Below are 17,422 nucleotides of genomic sequence, written 5' to 3' on the forward strand. Positions count from 1 at the left end.
TGTGTCCGCTCTGTGTGTATTTGCACTTCTTGTACAAGGCAATGTTCCCAGCCCTGTGACGTGAGCCCCGTCTCTGAGGCAATCTGGGCATTGGCTTTTCTCCAGAACCGCTTTCATTTCCATTCAGCAGCGGGGATGTTACTCACCGGAACACACGTGTGCACTACTCATGCATACACGCACACAGATACACACAAGTCACTGATAATTACAGACAAGCTGAAGAGTGTTCAGGCAGGGTCAGTGCCCAGCTTTCTTTGCCTCATTTAAACTTTCTCTTTTTATCTCGTGTCTTTCGGAATCGGATATTTTCTTACAAACTCTCTCATATATACGCACACACACACACAAACCTCTGTTGTTATGGTAGGAACACATGATGCAACAGCAGAGCCATCCCTACTTATGCTCCCCCCCCAGGAGAGATAGGGGTGGTGGGGGGGTTGCAGAAAAGCAAAAGACGTATCAGGCAGCAGCAAAAACAAGGGGAGATTGAGTGGGAAGGAAGAGTGACTGATTGACTGAGGAGAGGGAATAAGGGACAAAGTGATGGTAGAGGGGGAAAAGGAAGAAAGAGAGAACGACAGAGAGAGATGGAGCTTTCGGTGGCTAATAGAAATTCCCATGTCACCTCATTGAGATGCAGCGGTGGCTTGGGTAATGAGCTAGCTGCAGCTGACGCATTGATTTAGCCAGAAGAGTCGCTCAAATTATCCCACAAGAGAGAGAGAGAGAGACGTCAACAGCCCCACCAATGGCTGCCGGGGTAATTACCAATGCATCCTCCCACCATGACTCCTCCCTCAACTCGGCATGTATTCCGTTCTGCTACACGACAGTCTTTCTCCGCCTCCATCTGCAGCCCCTCCCACTGGGATGTCCCAACATGTTGTCAAGCTACGGACAAGAACGGTTTGCTAGAGAAAGCGTGTAGTGAGTGGCTTCAGTTGGAGTTCTTCTACTGAATGTTTGACTTAAAGAAGCAATAGTGGAATTGCACGTAAAAAATCAGCAGCAAAAAAAAAGTCGTCATGTCCCTTTAAGATCATATGCAAATGAGTGTGTATGACTATGTGTCATCGTGCTCTGCAGAATGTGTGTTTCACATGGATTACGCATAGATGTAAAAATAGGGGAAAACAGGATAACGTTCCAAATCAGATGAGTCATGTTTACTCATCAGCACTTAAAATGTCTGTAAAAATAAATGTTTCTAAATGTGTAGATACACAGGAGAGCTTTTATAAGATTGCATATACTGCACAGTGAGTCAGTATCTCAAGTTTCACCCACTCAACTTGATGCAGAGCAACAATCAGGGAAGCGTCTTCACAAAAGTTATATTAAGATGCTTATTTTGTCCCCAAATCTACTGACTAAATTTGATCTATGGCGATCTAAGTTCACAAGCATTCTCAATCTCTGAAAGTGCATTTAATCCAATTGGTGGGTTTTCAATTATGTTAAGGCCGGCTGCATTTTTTTCTTGTAATCAATTCGCATGTCAATATAGTTTTTTCGAAATGTTGTTTTTGTCATGAGTACTTTTAGTATACATGTGGGAATGCAGGCGAGTGACCTTTGCCTGCCGAGGCGATTTTCGAACTTTCACCAAAGTTTTCCAATCTGCTTTGCAAGGAAGCATTTTCACCGCTTCGCTCACATAGAATAGAATGTTAATTTTGCGCATGTATGACCGTGCCTTCCTACAGAATGTGAATATTATGCGGCCGAATTTTTTTTCTGAACAATTTTCGGAGCTTTCGCACCGTGAGTAAAGGTATCAACCAATCACATTGTGCAGAACCAGTTGAGTTGCTATATTTATGAAACAACAACATGGAGGCTCTGTAGTCCGAACCAGGACGGCAAACTTAATTACTCCTTTCAACCTTGACAAAGGCACTGCAGACCTCCTCCCGTTCTTACCTTTCACAATAAAATTCCTAGACACAGATGCGAGTATTTTTGCATTTTAGTGTCGCCTCCGGTGTCTTAAATCCTTTATTAGTAATTTGGAAAAGTCTAGGATTAAATTAATCCAACAACTCAAATCATGCAGCTGGTTTTAGAATGAACAGAATTCCAGTCAGAAGCTGGATAGAAGCTACCTGTGCTTTACTATCTGCCTATGATAATAGTTTTCACTCTTATTGTGTAGATCTGGAGCTAACACGGATGTTTTGTTGAGATATTTCTCGCACGTCACAGTAACAGGGGATGGTGAAGATCTTCTATGCTGTTCCGCAAGGCAGTTCTCTCGCACACAAATGCACATGTCTTGTCTTCGTTGTTGCTGTGCTGGAATGGTGAAGCTTTGACACTTTGACCTTTCTCCTGCCCGCGTTTGTTCTACGCTAGTAGAGAATAAAGGCTGTACAAAGACATGGGAAGGAGGAAGAAAAGAAAAAGGAAAAACACTTGTCAGTATTTTTGTACCTGTTTTGACTTTTGATCTGGAAAAGCGTGTGCGCTTATCAATGTCACACAACAGGAGGCGGCCCCCTACCTCGAACACACACATACACACACACACACTCCCCTTATAGAAGATTGTTCCGTCCTAGCACCTATCAACACTGTTGGCACGTATATAGGAACAACCTTGTGCATATTGACTATAATAGTGGGGTTTGTGCTCACCTTGGACAATCCCTCCTGCTGTTATTTTACCTTTGTCAGCTTATTTATGAACGGGCTGAGTGTCAGAAAGCTCCATAAAGCAAAAGGTAGCATAAGTCAAAAAATATAAGTTGGTCTTTTGTCCATTTGTGTTTGATGTGTTTTCCTTCAGCTGTGTGAAGTTGAGTCTGTACCTTTGAGGGGATGCTGTCCATGAACAAAACATCACAGCGGGACTCATTTTTGGTCCGTGCACTCAAGCCGTCATCTCCCCTGCCCGCCCCAGAGCGGGGAACACAGCACCCTCATTGCCAATTAAACTCAAATCAACAAACGAAGATGGAGTGAGACATCGAATTACATCCAATATCCTCTCTCGTACTCAAGCCCGTCTTTGCCAGCCACAAATTAGCTTGCAAATTAAGGCTCTGAAGATGGGAGAAGTCGAGTTGCCAGATAACAACCGAATAACATCCTGCCGGCGTCTTGATGTGCCGTTCCAACTTGGATCCAGCTTCCTGCCTTCTCTTGATGTGCGGACAGAATTTAGTTCAGTTTTCCTGGTTGAGCTTTCGACCATCCATTTCAATTTCCATTCGGTCATCAAGATGGGTTGATGAGAACTCATCTCACTGAAGTCTGTTCCGGCTTGATCCGCGTTTGATAGTGTTGCATAGACAACCCAAACACTGTTAATTAATGAAATAACTCAAGCTGAATTATAGATTAGAAAGGTTTGATTAATTGCTTCTTAGAATCAGATTTCCTCTCCCCTCTCTTTTTTCTAGCCCACACAATTGGCGTCTCGGCATCGCTCGTATGCCAGAAATTGTGCGTTTTTCTTGTTGCCTTGCGTGCATGTGAGCGTGCATGTGTGTGAAAAAATACAGAAAGAGCTCACTGCCACTGCCAGCCATATCTTTCTGTGGTTACAGCGAGGTTTTGTAATATTATCCAGTCAGATGTTTAATAATTCATACTTTTATATTGGGGGTTATCTAACACATGACAGGCAGACAGTGTGCAGCTCTTTTGAGTGGTGTCTAGGGGCTCCTCTCGCTGTGAAGCCTATCAGAGAGTCATCACCAAGGCACCAATCCTTAGCTCATCATTTCGCCTCTTTATTTGACTCCCGTCTCCCCGGAGGAGCGTGTGAGTGCATGTTTAGCATGCACACACATATGTTTCAAAAGTGACACACATATGCACACACCGGTAACATCGTTTTCTGGACAAGTTATGTATATACTGTAGATGAGTGTGTGTGTGTATGTGCACGTGTTTGTCCCGTCTGCTGCGGTTGCTACATCGGGCCTGGTGTGGCTAATTAAAAGAAGCCTGCTTGCATTATTCATGAGGCTGTAATTATACATTCCTTTTGCTGATCCCCAGTCAGAGGCATTAAAAATAGATCTGAGTCTCCGCGCCCCGCCCACCTAGGCCCCACTTTCTCTCCGTGTTTTGACTATGTCTCTCCCAGCATCACTCTATTTATCTATCCTTATCAGCGCTTCTCCGTCTCCCTGTCACTGGCCTCATTGTCGCAACTTTCTTTTTTTTAATTTGTACTTTCCATCTCTCCTCTCATCTCTGCCGCCCGCCGTGTCTTCATTCATGTTTGCTCTGATGCTCCCGTTTTCGGATTCAGGCAGAACATTTCCTCTGACAGCGTCACTCTCGCTCGGGCTCCGCGGCCTGAACTCCAGTCACATCCGGCCGGAATTCAGAGTGGAATATTTTGAATCGGCGACGACATCTCGGCAGTAAGACTCGGAAGAGAAGAGATATCACTGCCTCTGATCAACTTAATGGGGGAGACTGTCTCCTCACAAGAGGCAAAGTCTCTGCCCAAAAAAGTTCACCCTGACTTTTTTTAATTTTTATTTGCATGTTTAATCCACACAATCTGCAGCAGCTGAATTCAATCTTTAATACTCAAATGTGAGATGGCTTCCGTTCAGATAAACTAGACTACTGTGGATATCTGGCAAACGAGAACATTCGGTATGTGTGCCATATGTTTCCAGCGAGTCAACAACATCCAGGAACTTTTTGCACACTCAAACATATGGCAGCCTGAACTTCCTGAGCTATTTTCTGCTGTGCACGGCGTGTTGCTTACCTCGGGCAATGAGACTTGTTTGCCTTTCTGGCAGAAAAAGAGTGTGTGAAGCTTGAGTCTTCCACCAAGTATGCAGGTGATGAGCTTCTGAGGACGTGCATATATTTACATGCTGATGAGGCTGATGCTGCAAGTGGGTGGGGATTTTGTAAGATCTGCCAATCAGAGAGCTTGTTAGATAACTAAGTGGATCGTTCAGTAGTTGCTGCCTTTTGGCGATGCGCTCAGTCGTTCTCGTACTTGTTTCAGAATCTGTAAAATAGATTACTGCCTTGAAGCCACCCAGAACTTCATCGCCTTACCACATTTCACTCTGTTTGTGTTTGTTGCGCTTATATTATGTAAATGTAGTTGTGTATATGGAATTGGTTTCCCACATCCATGTGCCCCCCCTCTCCTCATAACCCAAACAGCCCAAAACAAACATGCACACCGAAATACATACACATTATAAGCACAGTGAGCGGATGCTAGCTGCTGTAGAGAAGACATGGATGTACAGTATAGTATGTGTGTGTACATACGTGTTTAATACATAGACTATATAAGAAGTAGACGTAGTCACGGTGACGTCACCCATTGGTTTGTGGACTGCCGTTTTGAAGCCTTGAGTTTGGCATTTTAGCTGTCACCATCTTGTATTTTTGCAACCAGTGACACGAGAGGGTGGACTAGTAGCAAGTACAACCGAACGCTGAATAAGATATTTTAAGGTGACCAAAAAGGTTATAATTAACTTTGGTGTTTTGTTGTAAGACGAAAACGTGGACAATTCCCAGACCGGAAAGGGCTGTGGTAGAGACCTGTCAATCACAAGGTAGCCACGACCTAAAGCATACCCTGCTTTATGGTCTATTTGACTCTAAGTGGGACCATAATTTACAAAATGAACATCACACTGTATTGAAGATTTGAAACTAGTGATTGAGACCATAAACTCATGTTTACAATGTTTACTGAGGTAATAAATCAAGTGAGAAGTAGGGTCATTTTCTCATAGACTTCTATACAATCAGACTTCTATTTGCAACCAGAGGAGTCGCCCCCTGCTGGCTATTAGGAAGAATGCAAGTTTAAGGCACTTCCACATTGGCTTCACTTCTCATACCCCAGAATTGCCCACAGGTTTAATATGGTCATTTTCATCACAGTTAGATTTCTGAAAAGGTTACACTTTTATCAGTTACAGAGATAATCAAAGGTAAAGGGTGACCAGACTCATTTTGTCCTCAATCTAGTAGTATTATATATTTATTAAAATCCCAGGTTGAGGAGCTGGTATATGTGTGAGAGAATGCTAAGTCTAGTGCACCGGGTCATGCATCAATGCTGAGTAAATTGGCCCTCAGCTGATTTCATACAAAGATTGAGCTTTCTGATGGAGACAAATTGATCATATCTGAACCAGAGCTAATGCAGTAAATCTATATGAATCAGGAATAATAATGGAGAGCATTCTTAACCACTTAAACAGTCAAACCACTCACAATCATTGTTAGAGTACAAGACTGTATCAACGAAGTGAGAAATACCCTTCAGCTGCTTTTGAGCAAGGCACGGTAATCTCTACCTTCTCTGCATAGTGCCCTCAAAAGAAAAAATAACTTCCATATCTGTTGTCCGTAAAGTAGCATTATTACTGTGTTTACCAAGAGATCCAGGGAGTTAACTTATAAGGGAGCTGTTGAGCAAATGTCTTATTTCAAGCAGGCTAAATAAACAGCTCTTCTGTATGCGTGCGTCAGTGGGCCTCCCTCCTCGCTCCAGCACTCCAGGGCTAAACTGCTCTTCCTGCGTTTGAAGCTGTTCTGTTGGTCTGGGCCTCTGCTGTTACTGATGTTGTTGCTGTTGCTTTGGCTGGTAGGGTTTAAAGGGTTGCAGGGGAATTCAGGCTGTGTAGACTAACGTCACGGCTGACTGAAAAAATGCAAAAAAGTGCGAAAGAGGAGGTGGAGGAGGAAGAGAGATTTAGTGAATGAAGAGGGAGGAAAGAAGCAGTGGGAGACAGACAGAAAGACAGAGAGACAGACAGAGAGAGAGCATTCATTGAGTCGGGAATGAGCGTTGTTTGATCTTCGACATGCTGTCTCCCTCCTGCACAGTATGACTCAACAGCTTTCTGCTGGTGCATTCCCTCTCTTTCTCTCTTTTTTTCTGGATAGATGAGAGGATGAATAAAGGGAAGAGGAGATAAATGAGTCAGAAACACTGCTGGGTAGAGGAGGAACGAGGGCAACATTTGGCACAAACTTAGAAACAAGGGAAAGAGAAGTAACACAAAAAGGAAGGGAGTGAAAGTGAATCCGCGTTGATTAGAAACAGAGAAATAGTTGACAAAAGCAGAGATTTTGTGGCATGTTGCAGGTCTGCATATCCACAGTCCTGTGCTTCATATAAATAGTGGTTCGTAAAGCATGTTTCATTATGGTAATGGGGCCAGGCCAAACTTAAAAGTAAATCATTAAACCAACATCCAAAATGCACACATGTTTTATTCATTTATGTTCTTATTTGTTTTGGTAATAGATTTGTATCCGGGGTCGAAAACAGTTGCTGTTTTTTTTTTCTCTCTCTTTTTTTGCCATTCTGCTTTGGTAATATGGCTTTTGTAGGAGCGATTCACTGCATTTCTCTTCTATTGATTGCACTCAGACTATATGAAGGCATTTATTTGTCATAATCATCTGTGTTTGGCCAGTGGCAGACTCAGGCTGTCTGAGGGGCAGGGGCGAAATAAGGGCACCAGCTGCACGTGGTGGGTCACCAGCGCACAGACGGTTTTCTAGCATGTAGGGCAGCCTTTATGGCACTGCATCACATCTTCTTAACCTTCCTGTTGTCCTCGGGTCAAATTTGACCCGTTTTCAAACTTCATTATATCATAAATATGGATTTATTTAATCTAATTGCCCCAAAATAAGATGGATGGTTGCCTACTGTGGTCTTTGCAAAAAAAAATACACGTATATATATTGACCACTACTTTCGTTGAATTGTGGGTGTTTTATTAAAATCTATAGCATCTGGTGTCATTATGTGCTGCTGTTAAAAAAAAATTGAAATGCTTTCAAAACAATATTCTGACTAAAAGTTTACATATACCAGTATGTGATAATCCATCAACATTACGTTACTCTGATAATAACTATAATCAAAATAATTCATAATATCTGCATTTTTTGTTACTAAAAAATTAAGTATAATTTCACGGAAATTAGATTTATTAACCCTTAATTTTCCCCCAAAAAGGGTAAATTAGGAACACAGAACACATAATTGGATGGTAGTTTATACTGTATGCTTTATAAACAGTCAAACCAGACTAGATCTTTTGGCAACCAGACAAAAGTTGCACGGTCGACAGGAAGACAACAGGAGGGTTAATTTTAAGTCCAACCTAGAGGGTACTTTATCAAGTTTTCTCCATTTAAGGCCACCCTATAGGGCACTGCAACACATTTTCTCTACTGGAAGGCCACCCTAGAGGTCACTTTATCATGCTTTCTCCATTTAAAGGAACCCTAGAGGGCACTGCATCACGTTTTCTCCATTTAAGGGCACCGTAGAGGGTACTGTATCACGTTTTCTCCCATTAAGAGGATACTACAGGGCACTGAATCACGTTTTCTCTATTTAAGGGCACCCTAGAGGTAACTGCATCATGTTTTATCTACCATAGGTATTTTTTTCAAACAGGCGAATCCACCAGTTTGTTTTGCACTTTGTCACCTCCAGTACATACAAACCGTAATGAAGAATATATTGTCTTCTATTCTGATCACCACCTACACACATATTTGATATTACTAAGAGTCTGTAATTGGTGAATGAATGTATGAAGAGCTAACAAAACTGAAGAGATCATAATTTAATTTGACTATTTAACATCCCTGCTTATTAAATCTGTCTGTGTGTGCTTGTGTGAATAACAGAGAGAGAGAGAGAAAGAGAGAGCGAGAGAGAGAGAGACAGTACACAGAGCTCTGGTGGTTGATGACTGATAGGTCTTCAACTCCTGCCCTTTGCCCTGGTGGAAGGGATTCCCACGCCCTGCTACAGGGGCTTTCCGTATGGCCAGAAGAAGCTGGACGACTAAGCCCCTAGTAACACATTGTGTTTCCTTTCAAACACTGATCCCAGTTCAGAGCTGTAGCCACCACGTAGAACATTCAGGGTTAGAGAGCAGGAGCGGAAAGCAGCTCACAGATCTGTGCCTAAGGGCAACGAGCTTCTCCGAGCCAGCGCCTCGGGGAGAGAAAGCTAAGCCAGCATAAGCTACTACCATCTGCCGGCATTGGCTTAGGGCTTCTGAAAGATCAAGTCTGAAAGTGAGAGAGGTACGCAAGAGGAGACGTGTCTTTTTCATCCTTCTCTCTCCTGTAAGAGTAGTCACTTCCAGATGGAAATTAAGATATCCAGTAATGATCTTTAACCGCATGGATGCCAGTGCTGTGAGGAGGATGACGCTGAATAACACAGTGTGTGTGGCTCTGTGGATAGAAGGTGGAGATCATAAGCAGGGTGTTCCCGTCCTCTCTCCGCCAGCTCTCCTTGGGTTCCCTCTCGGTGTCTCAGATTAATGGCAGGGGAAATCGGGCTCACAGTCGGGGTCCCCTCCTCCCTGGATGTCCCAGCACTGCTAGATGATAAATCGACCACTGATCGGAGCGCTTTGGAAGCTGGAACAGGAAAAGCTCTAACAAGTTAACACAGAAGGAGACAAGTTTTCTCACACTGGGAGTGGGGGTTTCCCTGGCTGCTCTGCCAGGCTAAACAGCTTTAATGGAAGTCAAGGAAGGCAAACATAAACATGCCAGCGAGGGCCCGCTGGGAACTCCCATTGCAAGTCAAAGGATTTAAATAAAGCGCACAGCTCTCACTTTATAGTCTACTAAAGCTCATTCAAAAAAAAGCTGCCCCGCTGCAAAATTTGTTGGGTACCCCAAAGGCTTCTAGATATTTCTTTGAACTGACAACAACTTATAGTATAACATTTTGACAAGCAGTACTTTCTTGATCCACTAAACACCACTCTATTTGTTGCTTAGCTTATGTGTGAGTTGGGCATAGAGTGTGGCTTTCACCCACCAATTCCCATGGACCAAATGCCAACTGTAAATGTCTCAGGTTGGTTGACGTTATTCTTTTAATTTCAAGGCCCAAAAGTACTCGTCTTTAAAATATTTGGCGGAGAATGGCTTTATTCAAAAAGTTAAAATATCTCCTTTAATTAATATATCGTTATACATTGTTAGAGATGTTTTCAGGACAGATGTCAGCAAGTTCAGCTCATGAAACACAATCACTTATGAAGAGACAGCGAAGTGAGACAAAAAGCTCATTACCAAATCAGTGCTGGCACATGGCTCGACGATGCCGAGCAGGAGAGGAACAGCCAGAATATTCTTTAGCTTTTGAAAAAGAGTTGATTAGTCACATTTTCACAACTCTGTGCATATACTGTTTTTAATTAACTGATGAGTTTCTACACAGTCGTGGTTCCCAGTGTGGTTTTTCTTTCCGTCTTTCCTCCTTTCGTTCTTTCTTTCTTCTTATTCTTACATTGGCTCTTCACTTCTGACCCTCACTTCTCTGGCCTGCTTCTCCAAATGGCCAGCTCTGCAGTAGCAATCAGTAGCTCAGCTTTTATTCAAAAACTTTACTATTCATCCCCGATTTGTCAAAGCCAGCGGGGGAAATGATTGAAACCATGACTTCGAAGCAATCCAGCAGCTTCCAGCACGTTGCAGCCAAACGCTACTCTGCTCTTGATGCGCACTGAGCCGCGGGCCAAAGTTCTCATTCGGTGTCTTCCTCCAGCGGCCCCTCCACATTAGATCATTAATCACAGAGCGGCATGGAAAGTAAAGAGCGCAGAGCCGGGATGGAGGCCTTGGGTCAGTCGATGGTGGCCTCGCCAGCCCATAAGTCCCTGGCTGGTGTCATTATTCTGACATTGTTGTGAAGGCGAGAGCTTTTGATGCTATTGATTTGGGAGGAGGGCGAAGGAGAGGAGGGATCGATGCACTTGCTGATTCAGTGGCGTTGCAAACTCAGGTTGGCTGCACAGCCTGCTTTTGTCTATATGTGTGTTAATGAAAAGCGTATAAGTGTACAGTATGTGACAATGCCAGTCTGCATGTGTCTCCCTGGTCCAGTTAATCAATTACATACATGTGACACTCAGCATAGTGCTGTAAATCAGCTTTACGCTTGCAAAGATACCATCTGTATACATAGATTCTACATTCTACACGTTTGAAACTGTTATTTATACAGTTTCTTTTTAAGCAACATCCCAACTACAAGAGATCAAATTAAAATGTAATTCATATGCACACACACACACACACACACAGTCATGCACGGACACTGGCAACTGCAGCGGTAATCTGTATCCCCCCGCGAGGCTCTGATCCTTTGTGCTCTCAGTCAAAGCCTTGCGTTTGAAGCTATGTTCAAAGACAGACTACCTGCTCAGCTCAGCCAGATCCAGACGAAACCCCGGTGTCTTCCAGGGCATCTCTTGGACACCCCGTCCCGCCCCTCCCCCCCAGCCTTGCCACTCCAGGTTCAGCTCAGCGTGTTCACTCAGAGCCAAGAGAGTTTCCTCTGGGGTGTTGTCACAGACAGGTGAAGGGAGCACAGGGAGGATCAGGCGATCACCGTCATTACAGGACATTAGAGAGAAGGGGAGGCATGATAGAGGCAGATATTAGATTAGATAATTAGATATTACAACATTCTTGAGACAAGTGATAATGCAATTATTGTGAGAAAATCTTATGCCCTTAATTGCATGTATCTCCTGTTGGAAGAGGATGTTGGATTTGGAAATTAGCAGGGAGGAATCATTGAGAAGTATATAAATCTTGAGGATATCAGTTGGGGAGTGTATTTTAGTGGTGCTGGTGGTGGTTTGAAAATGATTAAAATGCTGTGATGGTGTTGAGGCTGTAACATGCTTCTGTGAAGATATTGTACGTGTGCAGCGATGCAGAGAGCGGGTTTCTGGGCAACTGCAGCTGCTCACCCAAAACCTCAACCGTATATGTTTGCATCTGCTGTCCTGTGCTTCAAACAAAATACTACTTTGTTGAGCCAAACCAAAAGCCAAGAAGCCTTTTTTTTTTTTTCATTTATTCATTGACTTTGTTTTATTTTTTTATTTTTTTTATATTCTTATTCACTATACATTCTTATTTGGTAAATATGACTGTCTCTACACACTTTGAAATTATGTACAAGTACTGTGTGTTGGCAAACTACTCTATGAATGCACACAACACCCACACATGATGACAAACTCTAGCGCATCCTGGGTACTATTTGTGTGAATATGTAATAATGCCTGATTTTTATATAAAATCCAACAATTTTCAGGCACTAAAAAGGCAGGTTGTTGATTTTTAACAGGGGGGACGGACCTGGTTCGTTTTGTTTACCTGCGACTAGTGAACCGCCGCATGAATGACTCCTTTTGTTCTGTATTTTACAATACACAGCTATACAGTTTAAAATAGTATAGATCCATGACAGAAGGGCGGGACTCGCAATTACAAATCTGTCTGCTACTTCAGGACCACGGACAGCGCCATGGATTTATCAATACACAGCACAGTTAGGCTACTGATACTTAAATACTACCATGGCCAGGGCCATATATTCTAACTGGCACAAACCTCAATGAGATGAAGGATCAATGAGTCAGGCAGACTAAACTAACATATTCAGCTAAACAGCCCCTCTGCTCCTGCACTCTCTCTGCTACTAGGGCACAGAGAGGTGGGATTGCAGGTTAACAAGGGGTATGCATTTTGGTCATTTTGCCAACAAGCACCGCGGAATGGTGAGGAATATCGTTTCAGTCTTTTTTTAGGGAGTCCTGATCTCTTGGTGGACACAACATTTGCTTGCTATTGTTTCACCTTCAGAGACTAATAAACATGTCACATTTTGTGATTTAAGCTGCGTAAATTGAATGCGTTTTGCCATGACCATTAGTTCTATTGTTGTTTTAAATCCTGATTTTTATGTGTGGTATAAAAGAGGCTTATGTCTTATGTCCCTTTGTATTATATACTGAACTTCCTTGTGAGAGTTCATTTCAACCCGTACACAAAGTGGTTGTAAAATCATAATGTGCTGCTGCCTTCCTGTGCACATTCCCCTCTTGCTAATGCGCCCTCAGCTCACGAAAACGCAGGCATTGGAGGAAGAAGGATAGAGAGACAAATAATCCAGTTTACTTTTCGTGGGTTTGCAGGCAGATATTTTCTCTTTAATGTGTTTATCATGACTTATGAGCTTCTCTATAGCAGCCATTAACATATGATTACCATCACAGGGCTAATGGGCTTGTCTGTTGTTCCCCTTCCTGCTCGAATCCTCGTTTCTAAATCTTTCTACATTTTTTATCTTCCTCTTTTTTTAGCATTTGCTTCCTATCTCTCTCTGTCCTGCTCTCCATCATTCTCTCTCTCTCTCTCTCTCACGCCTCCTCTCCTCCATGTGTCTCCACTCTCGGCCCCCGCGGCCCCTCATCTCCCAAGCCAGAGCCTCACTCCCACGCATTGCTCTCCATTATTGCTTAATTATCTGTGGCCTGTCATTTGAATAATGTGCTATTCCTGATTCTCAATCTCTTCCACTTTTTCCCTTCATCTTTCACATGTTCTTTTGTGTTTACTTCTTCTCTCTGTCTCCTTCTCCATCTCCCGCTGCTGCTTCCCCTCTTCCATCTCCATTGTTTCTGCGGTCTCAGAAGACTTGTTTGTGCATTCCTACGTTTCCACCGCCTCCTCGAAGCCCATTGACTCTCCTCTTCTGCTGGTTCATGTAGAAATCAAACTGTGTGAGACACAACGGGAGAGTGAGCTAGAAGTGTAGTTACGTCTCTGCATCACCATGCTTCTTATAGTAACTGCACCATTTCCGTCTTTGGCACATTACTGTAATACTTGTTAACTTAATCCCACCATCTTTATTTCTGCCAAGCACGAGAGTGGCAAGAAATCAAAGCCGTCAAATTATTCCACTTTCTGTAAATTCTGCGTGCCAGCCATTAGAGAGCTCAAATGCTGTAGTTTACCAAGTTAAAAATCATCTTCTGTCGTCTCCAAATCCCTGCAGCACCACGAGGCCGTTGGGGAAATCAATAATAGAGAGCCGAACATTTGTTTTGTGTGTGTGTATGTGTGTTTGTTTCAGTTTGCAAGTAATCTATCTGATGCAAACGTCTTTCTAATGTGTGCGCAGCTCCGTGGTCGCTGGCAGAAAATGGATTGTTGCCGTCGTCATGGCTCCCCTGTATCACATACACACTAACACACCACTTTGTTCCACTGTAACTATACACTCATCGGGACATCCCTGCTTGGTTTCTACATTGTTTGTGGCTGATCGTTTAACTAAGGATACCTGGGGACCCGTACTGTGGCAAAGTAGGGGAGATGCTTTCGTGGTTCTGTGGCGAATCACAAGATTTATAACGTTTGGGTTTTGATTTTGACACTAGTGCCAATGTGGAAAGTTTGTGTGGGAATCCCAGTAGAGCTGGCTTATCAAATCTCTCCCCATGCATCGATGTGTTTGTGTTGTGAAGTAAAGGGTAACACTTTCTGCTGGGTTGGTTGAAATGTGACATCCTGATTTACTCTCCTACATTTGTTGCTACATTCTTGTCATTTTTGAGCCCCTGGTCAATAATAATGAGTCCCATTCAACAGCTGACCTTTGACTGACTGTTTGTTACCGCTACCTTTTATTGTCTGTTTGAGCTAACTCAACACGACTGCATCACAGCAGTTTAGTACATTATAGGAATCAATAACACAAATGGCCCACTCACTTACTGCCTTTATGACTCAAATAAACCCCAGAGGGCAGTTTCTTTAAGCAACTGTCTACACTTTAGAAGTCATTATCAGCATTCTCAACATACAGTACATCAGTCTGGTCGATGCACATTAGTGGTTAGCCGAAAACAACTTCACACATCACTTTAATTTGGATCTATTTGAAATTACTTTGTGTAATGTGCTCACTAGGAACACATTATGCATTGTAAATTCAGCCCAGTATATAATCAGTTGCTTTCTTGGTGTCATCTGAGCACACATTGCGTTGCTATTGCAGTAGTCCTCCTAAAGTGTGGACATCTAAGAAGTGTTTGACCTATTTGACCTAATAAAGTGTGTGTTTCCTGTTTGTTTTCGCAGGGTTGGTCAAGCTGGGAATCCACTGTGTAACATGCCAGAAAGTCGCCATAAAGATTGTCAACCGTGAGAAACTCAGTGAGTCAGTACTAATGAAGGTAAGTTTACAGCTTTCAGTTCTTCCAGTGGCTTTCAGATTTACAATTGAGGTTTTTGAAGTGGTTAGTTTTCACTCTGCTAACCCGTTTGTCTCCACTTCTGAAGATACTTTCTGTTGTTTGTATTTTTTTTACTAACTCAAATTCTTCCCATGCACTTAATGGAGAGAAAATAAACGCTTTGCTAGTTGGTTTCAGATTCTCTACCGCACTTCGAATAACTTTAAATAAAGACAAACAGAGTATAGATAAGAGCAGATGACTGAAACAACTTCAAAGGTGCTCCGACTTTTATGCTTAAACAGAAATTCCACCTCTTTTGGGCTTACAACAGGATCCCTCCTACCGTTATTTCTTTTAAAGTTTATTGGCTGCCTGGACACCAATATATTTCAAATTCTGGTTGTTTTCCACTGATTTCTGAGTCCATTGTTTACCCCAACTGCAAGGTACTTTTCCACTATGAGCTAATACACTTGGTTCCTGACACCATTATCTCTGAGTTGGATACTTAGATCATAAAAAATAAATGTTTACTACAGAAAGGGATGATTATCAACTGATTGTTGCAGGAAATAATTTTCCATATACTGTATGTATGTGAAGAAGGCAAGTTCTAGTGAAACAAGTCCTTTATTGTGAAGTTAGTTTACCTATAGGTGAGAAAACATTTATTATTTGTCTAGTTCCCAACAACCACATTGTCCCTGCTGAAGTCTGGCTGGTGATCTTTGATGAACATCATTCATCTCTCTCCCCCCAAAATCTTAATATGCAGCCGCCCGGCTGACTGAAGCAACACTAAGAGTTGGACTGTAACTGAATAGTGATGTCCCATAAAGAGCCACCTCCTTGACACACAAAGTCTGGGCCGACTGCCAGCTCGCATTTCAAAAATCAAAACTAGAAGGAGTGGACCGCTTGAGTGGATAAATCAATGGCTGATCTTGCAAAAATGTTTGAATACGATTGATTTATATCGTAATGAGCCTCATGAAGAGTGGAATCACTGGCTGAGTTGGTGTCTTTTGAAGCAGCTGATTTTCATCCTTTGCAAATGTTGAACTGAAGCAGTCAGCTGTTCAGCTCCCCTGCCAGGAGTCAGAGCCTCCAAGAAACCTTGGGGTAGCACAACAATAAAGCAGGTTTCTGAAACTATAATTACTTTACTCTCACTTCAAAACACTTCAAAAGCATGTGGGTGAAACACTCCTATCTCTAATGTTGCTGTTACCCACACAGCCTTGTTTTAAAGGATACGGTCGAGATTTTTTAAATTTATCATTATGTCCTAGGGTTCCTGCTGGGCCGCTCTATTCAGTACCCACACAAAATTTGCCCTTGTGTTGATGGAATAGTCGTAAAGAACGAGAAGAAAGTGGTAAGATAGAGGACAACAAGATGCTGCAAGATGAAAATTGTCCTTCTCAGGACACACGCAGAGAGGAGTGCCCATTGTAATTGTTTGCTTATGAGCTGGAAAGCAGGAAGCGGATGGGTTTGCTCACAGCACAGGTTATCTGCAAATGGAAAATCCCTCCGTTTTGCATCACTTCTGCGGCAGCATCATTAGACTTTGGATGAAAAGCTCTCTGTGCTCGAATATTCCTGTTTGATAAACAGTTGGGTATTAATCAGCTTCTCGCTGTGTCAGTGTCTCCCCGACTTTTCTCATTCATTGCCGTCTCGCTCCTGAAGTCGCTCTCTTTCTGTCTCATATTCAGCTCGACTTGCAGTCTAATATTTTCATGAGGCAAAGACGGGTCATTTCGGTTGCCTCGGCACTGACAGAAGTATTATTAGTTGTAGCAGAAGTAGTCGCTGGAACCGTTGTAACATGTGACAGCAGAGAGGAAGGTAGCGGGAAAATGTCCTAACCCAGGTGTTTCACATTGTGCCGTCCTGCAGAGGAAAATGATAGTAACAGATGCCAAACACTGACAGGTTTCCGACAGGACCAAGGCTTCCGCTGAAGCTGCAGTTCAGAGCCAATTACTGAACTCAGCCATTGTCACTCTTCTCTCAACTGCTGGCCCCTGGTGTGTGTGTGTATGTGTGTGTACTAGCAGCAGGTGTGTGTTCATGTATGTGCCAGTAGGGATTGAATTATGTGGAAGCCAGCCTCTAAGAGACACTGTTAATGTGTGTCTTGTAAGTTTGGGAGTGGATTCCAAAAATCATAGTCAATCACCAACAACACATGTAAATAAGTCTTTCAAACTACATTTTGTGTCTCTGATCATATACACAAATCTGTGTATGTGTGTTTTTTTGTCTGTGCTTGTTTTAGCTGGCGTGTGTGTTTATGATGACCAATGCTTGAATGGAAATGGTATGTGTGTGTTCAACCCAGTCTCACAGGA

General features: G+C 42.8%; 1 protein-coding gene across 11 annotated transcripts in view; it reads left to right on the forward strand.

The window, feature by feature from the left end:
• The window catches only part of brsk2a (BR serine/threonine kinase 2a), a 197,365-nt gene that overhangs the window by 100,341 nt on the left and 79,602 nt on the right, over positions 1 to 17,422 (forward strand). For all 11 annotated transcript variants that reach the window (XM_037766987.1, XM_037766990.1, XM_037766992.1 and 8 more), the window contains exon 2: positions 14,965 to 15,059. In XM_037766987.1, coding sequence (XP_037622915.1) covers positions 14,965 to 15,059 — 95 coding nt within the window. The remainder of the gene's footprint in view (positions 1 to 14,964; positions 15,060 to 17,422) is intronic.

This window comes from Sebastes umbrosus, chromosome 4 (genome assembly GCF_015220745.1).
Source record: "Sebastes umbrosus isolate fSebUmb1 chromosome 4, fSebUmb1.pri, whole genome shotgun sequence".
Lineage (NCBI taxonomy): Eukaryota > Metazoa > Chordata > Actinopteri > Perciformes > Sebastidae > Sebastes > Sebastes umbrosus.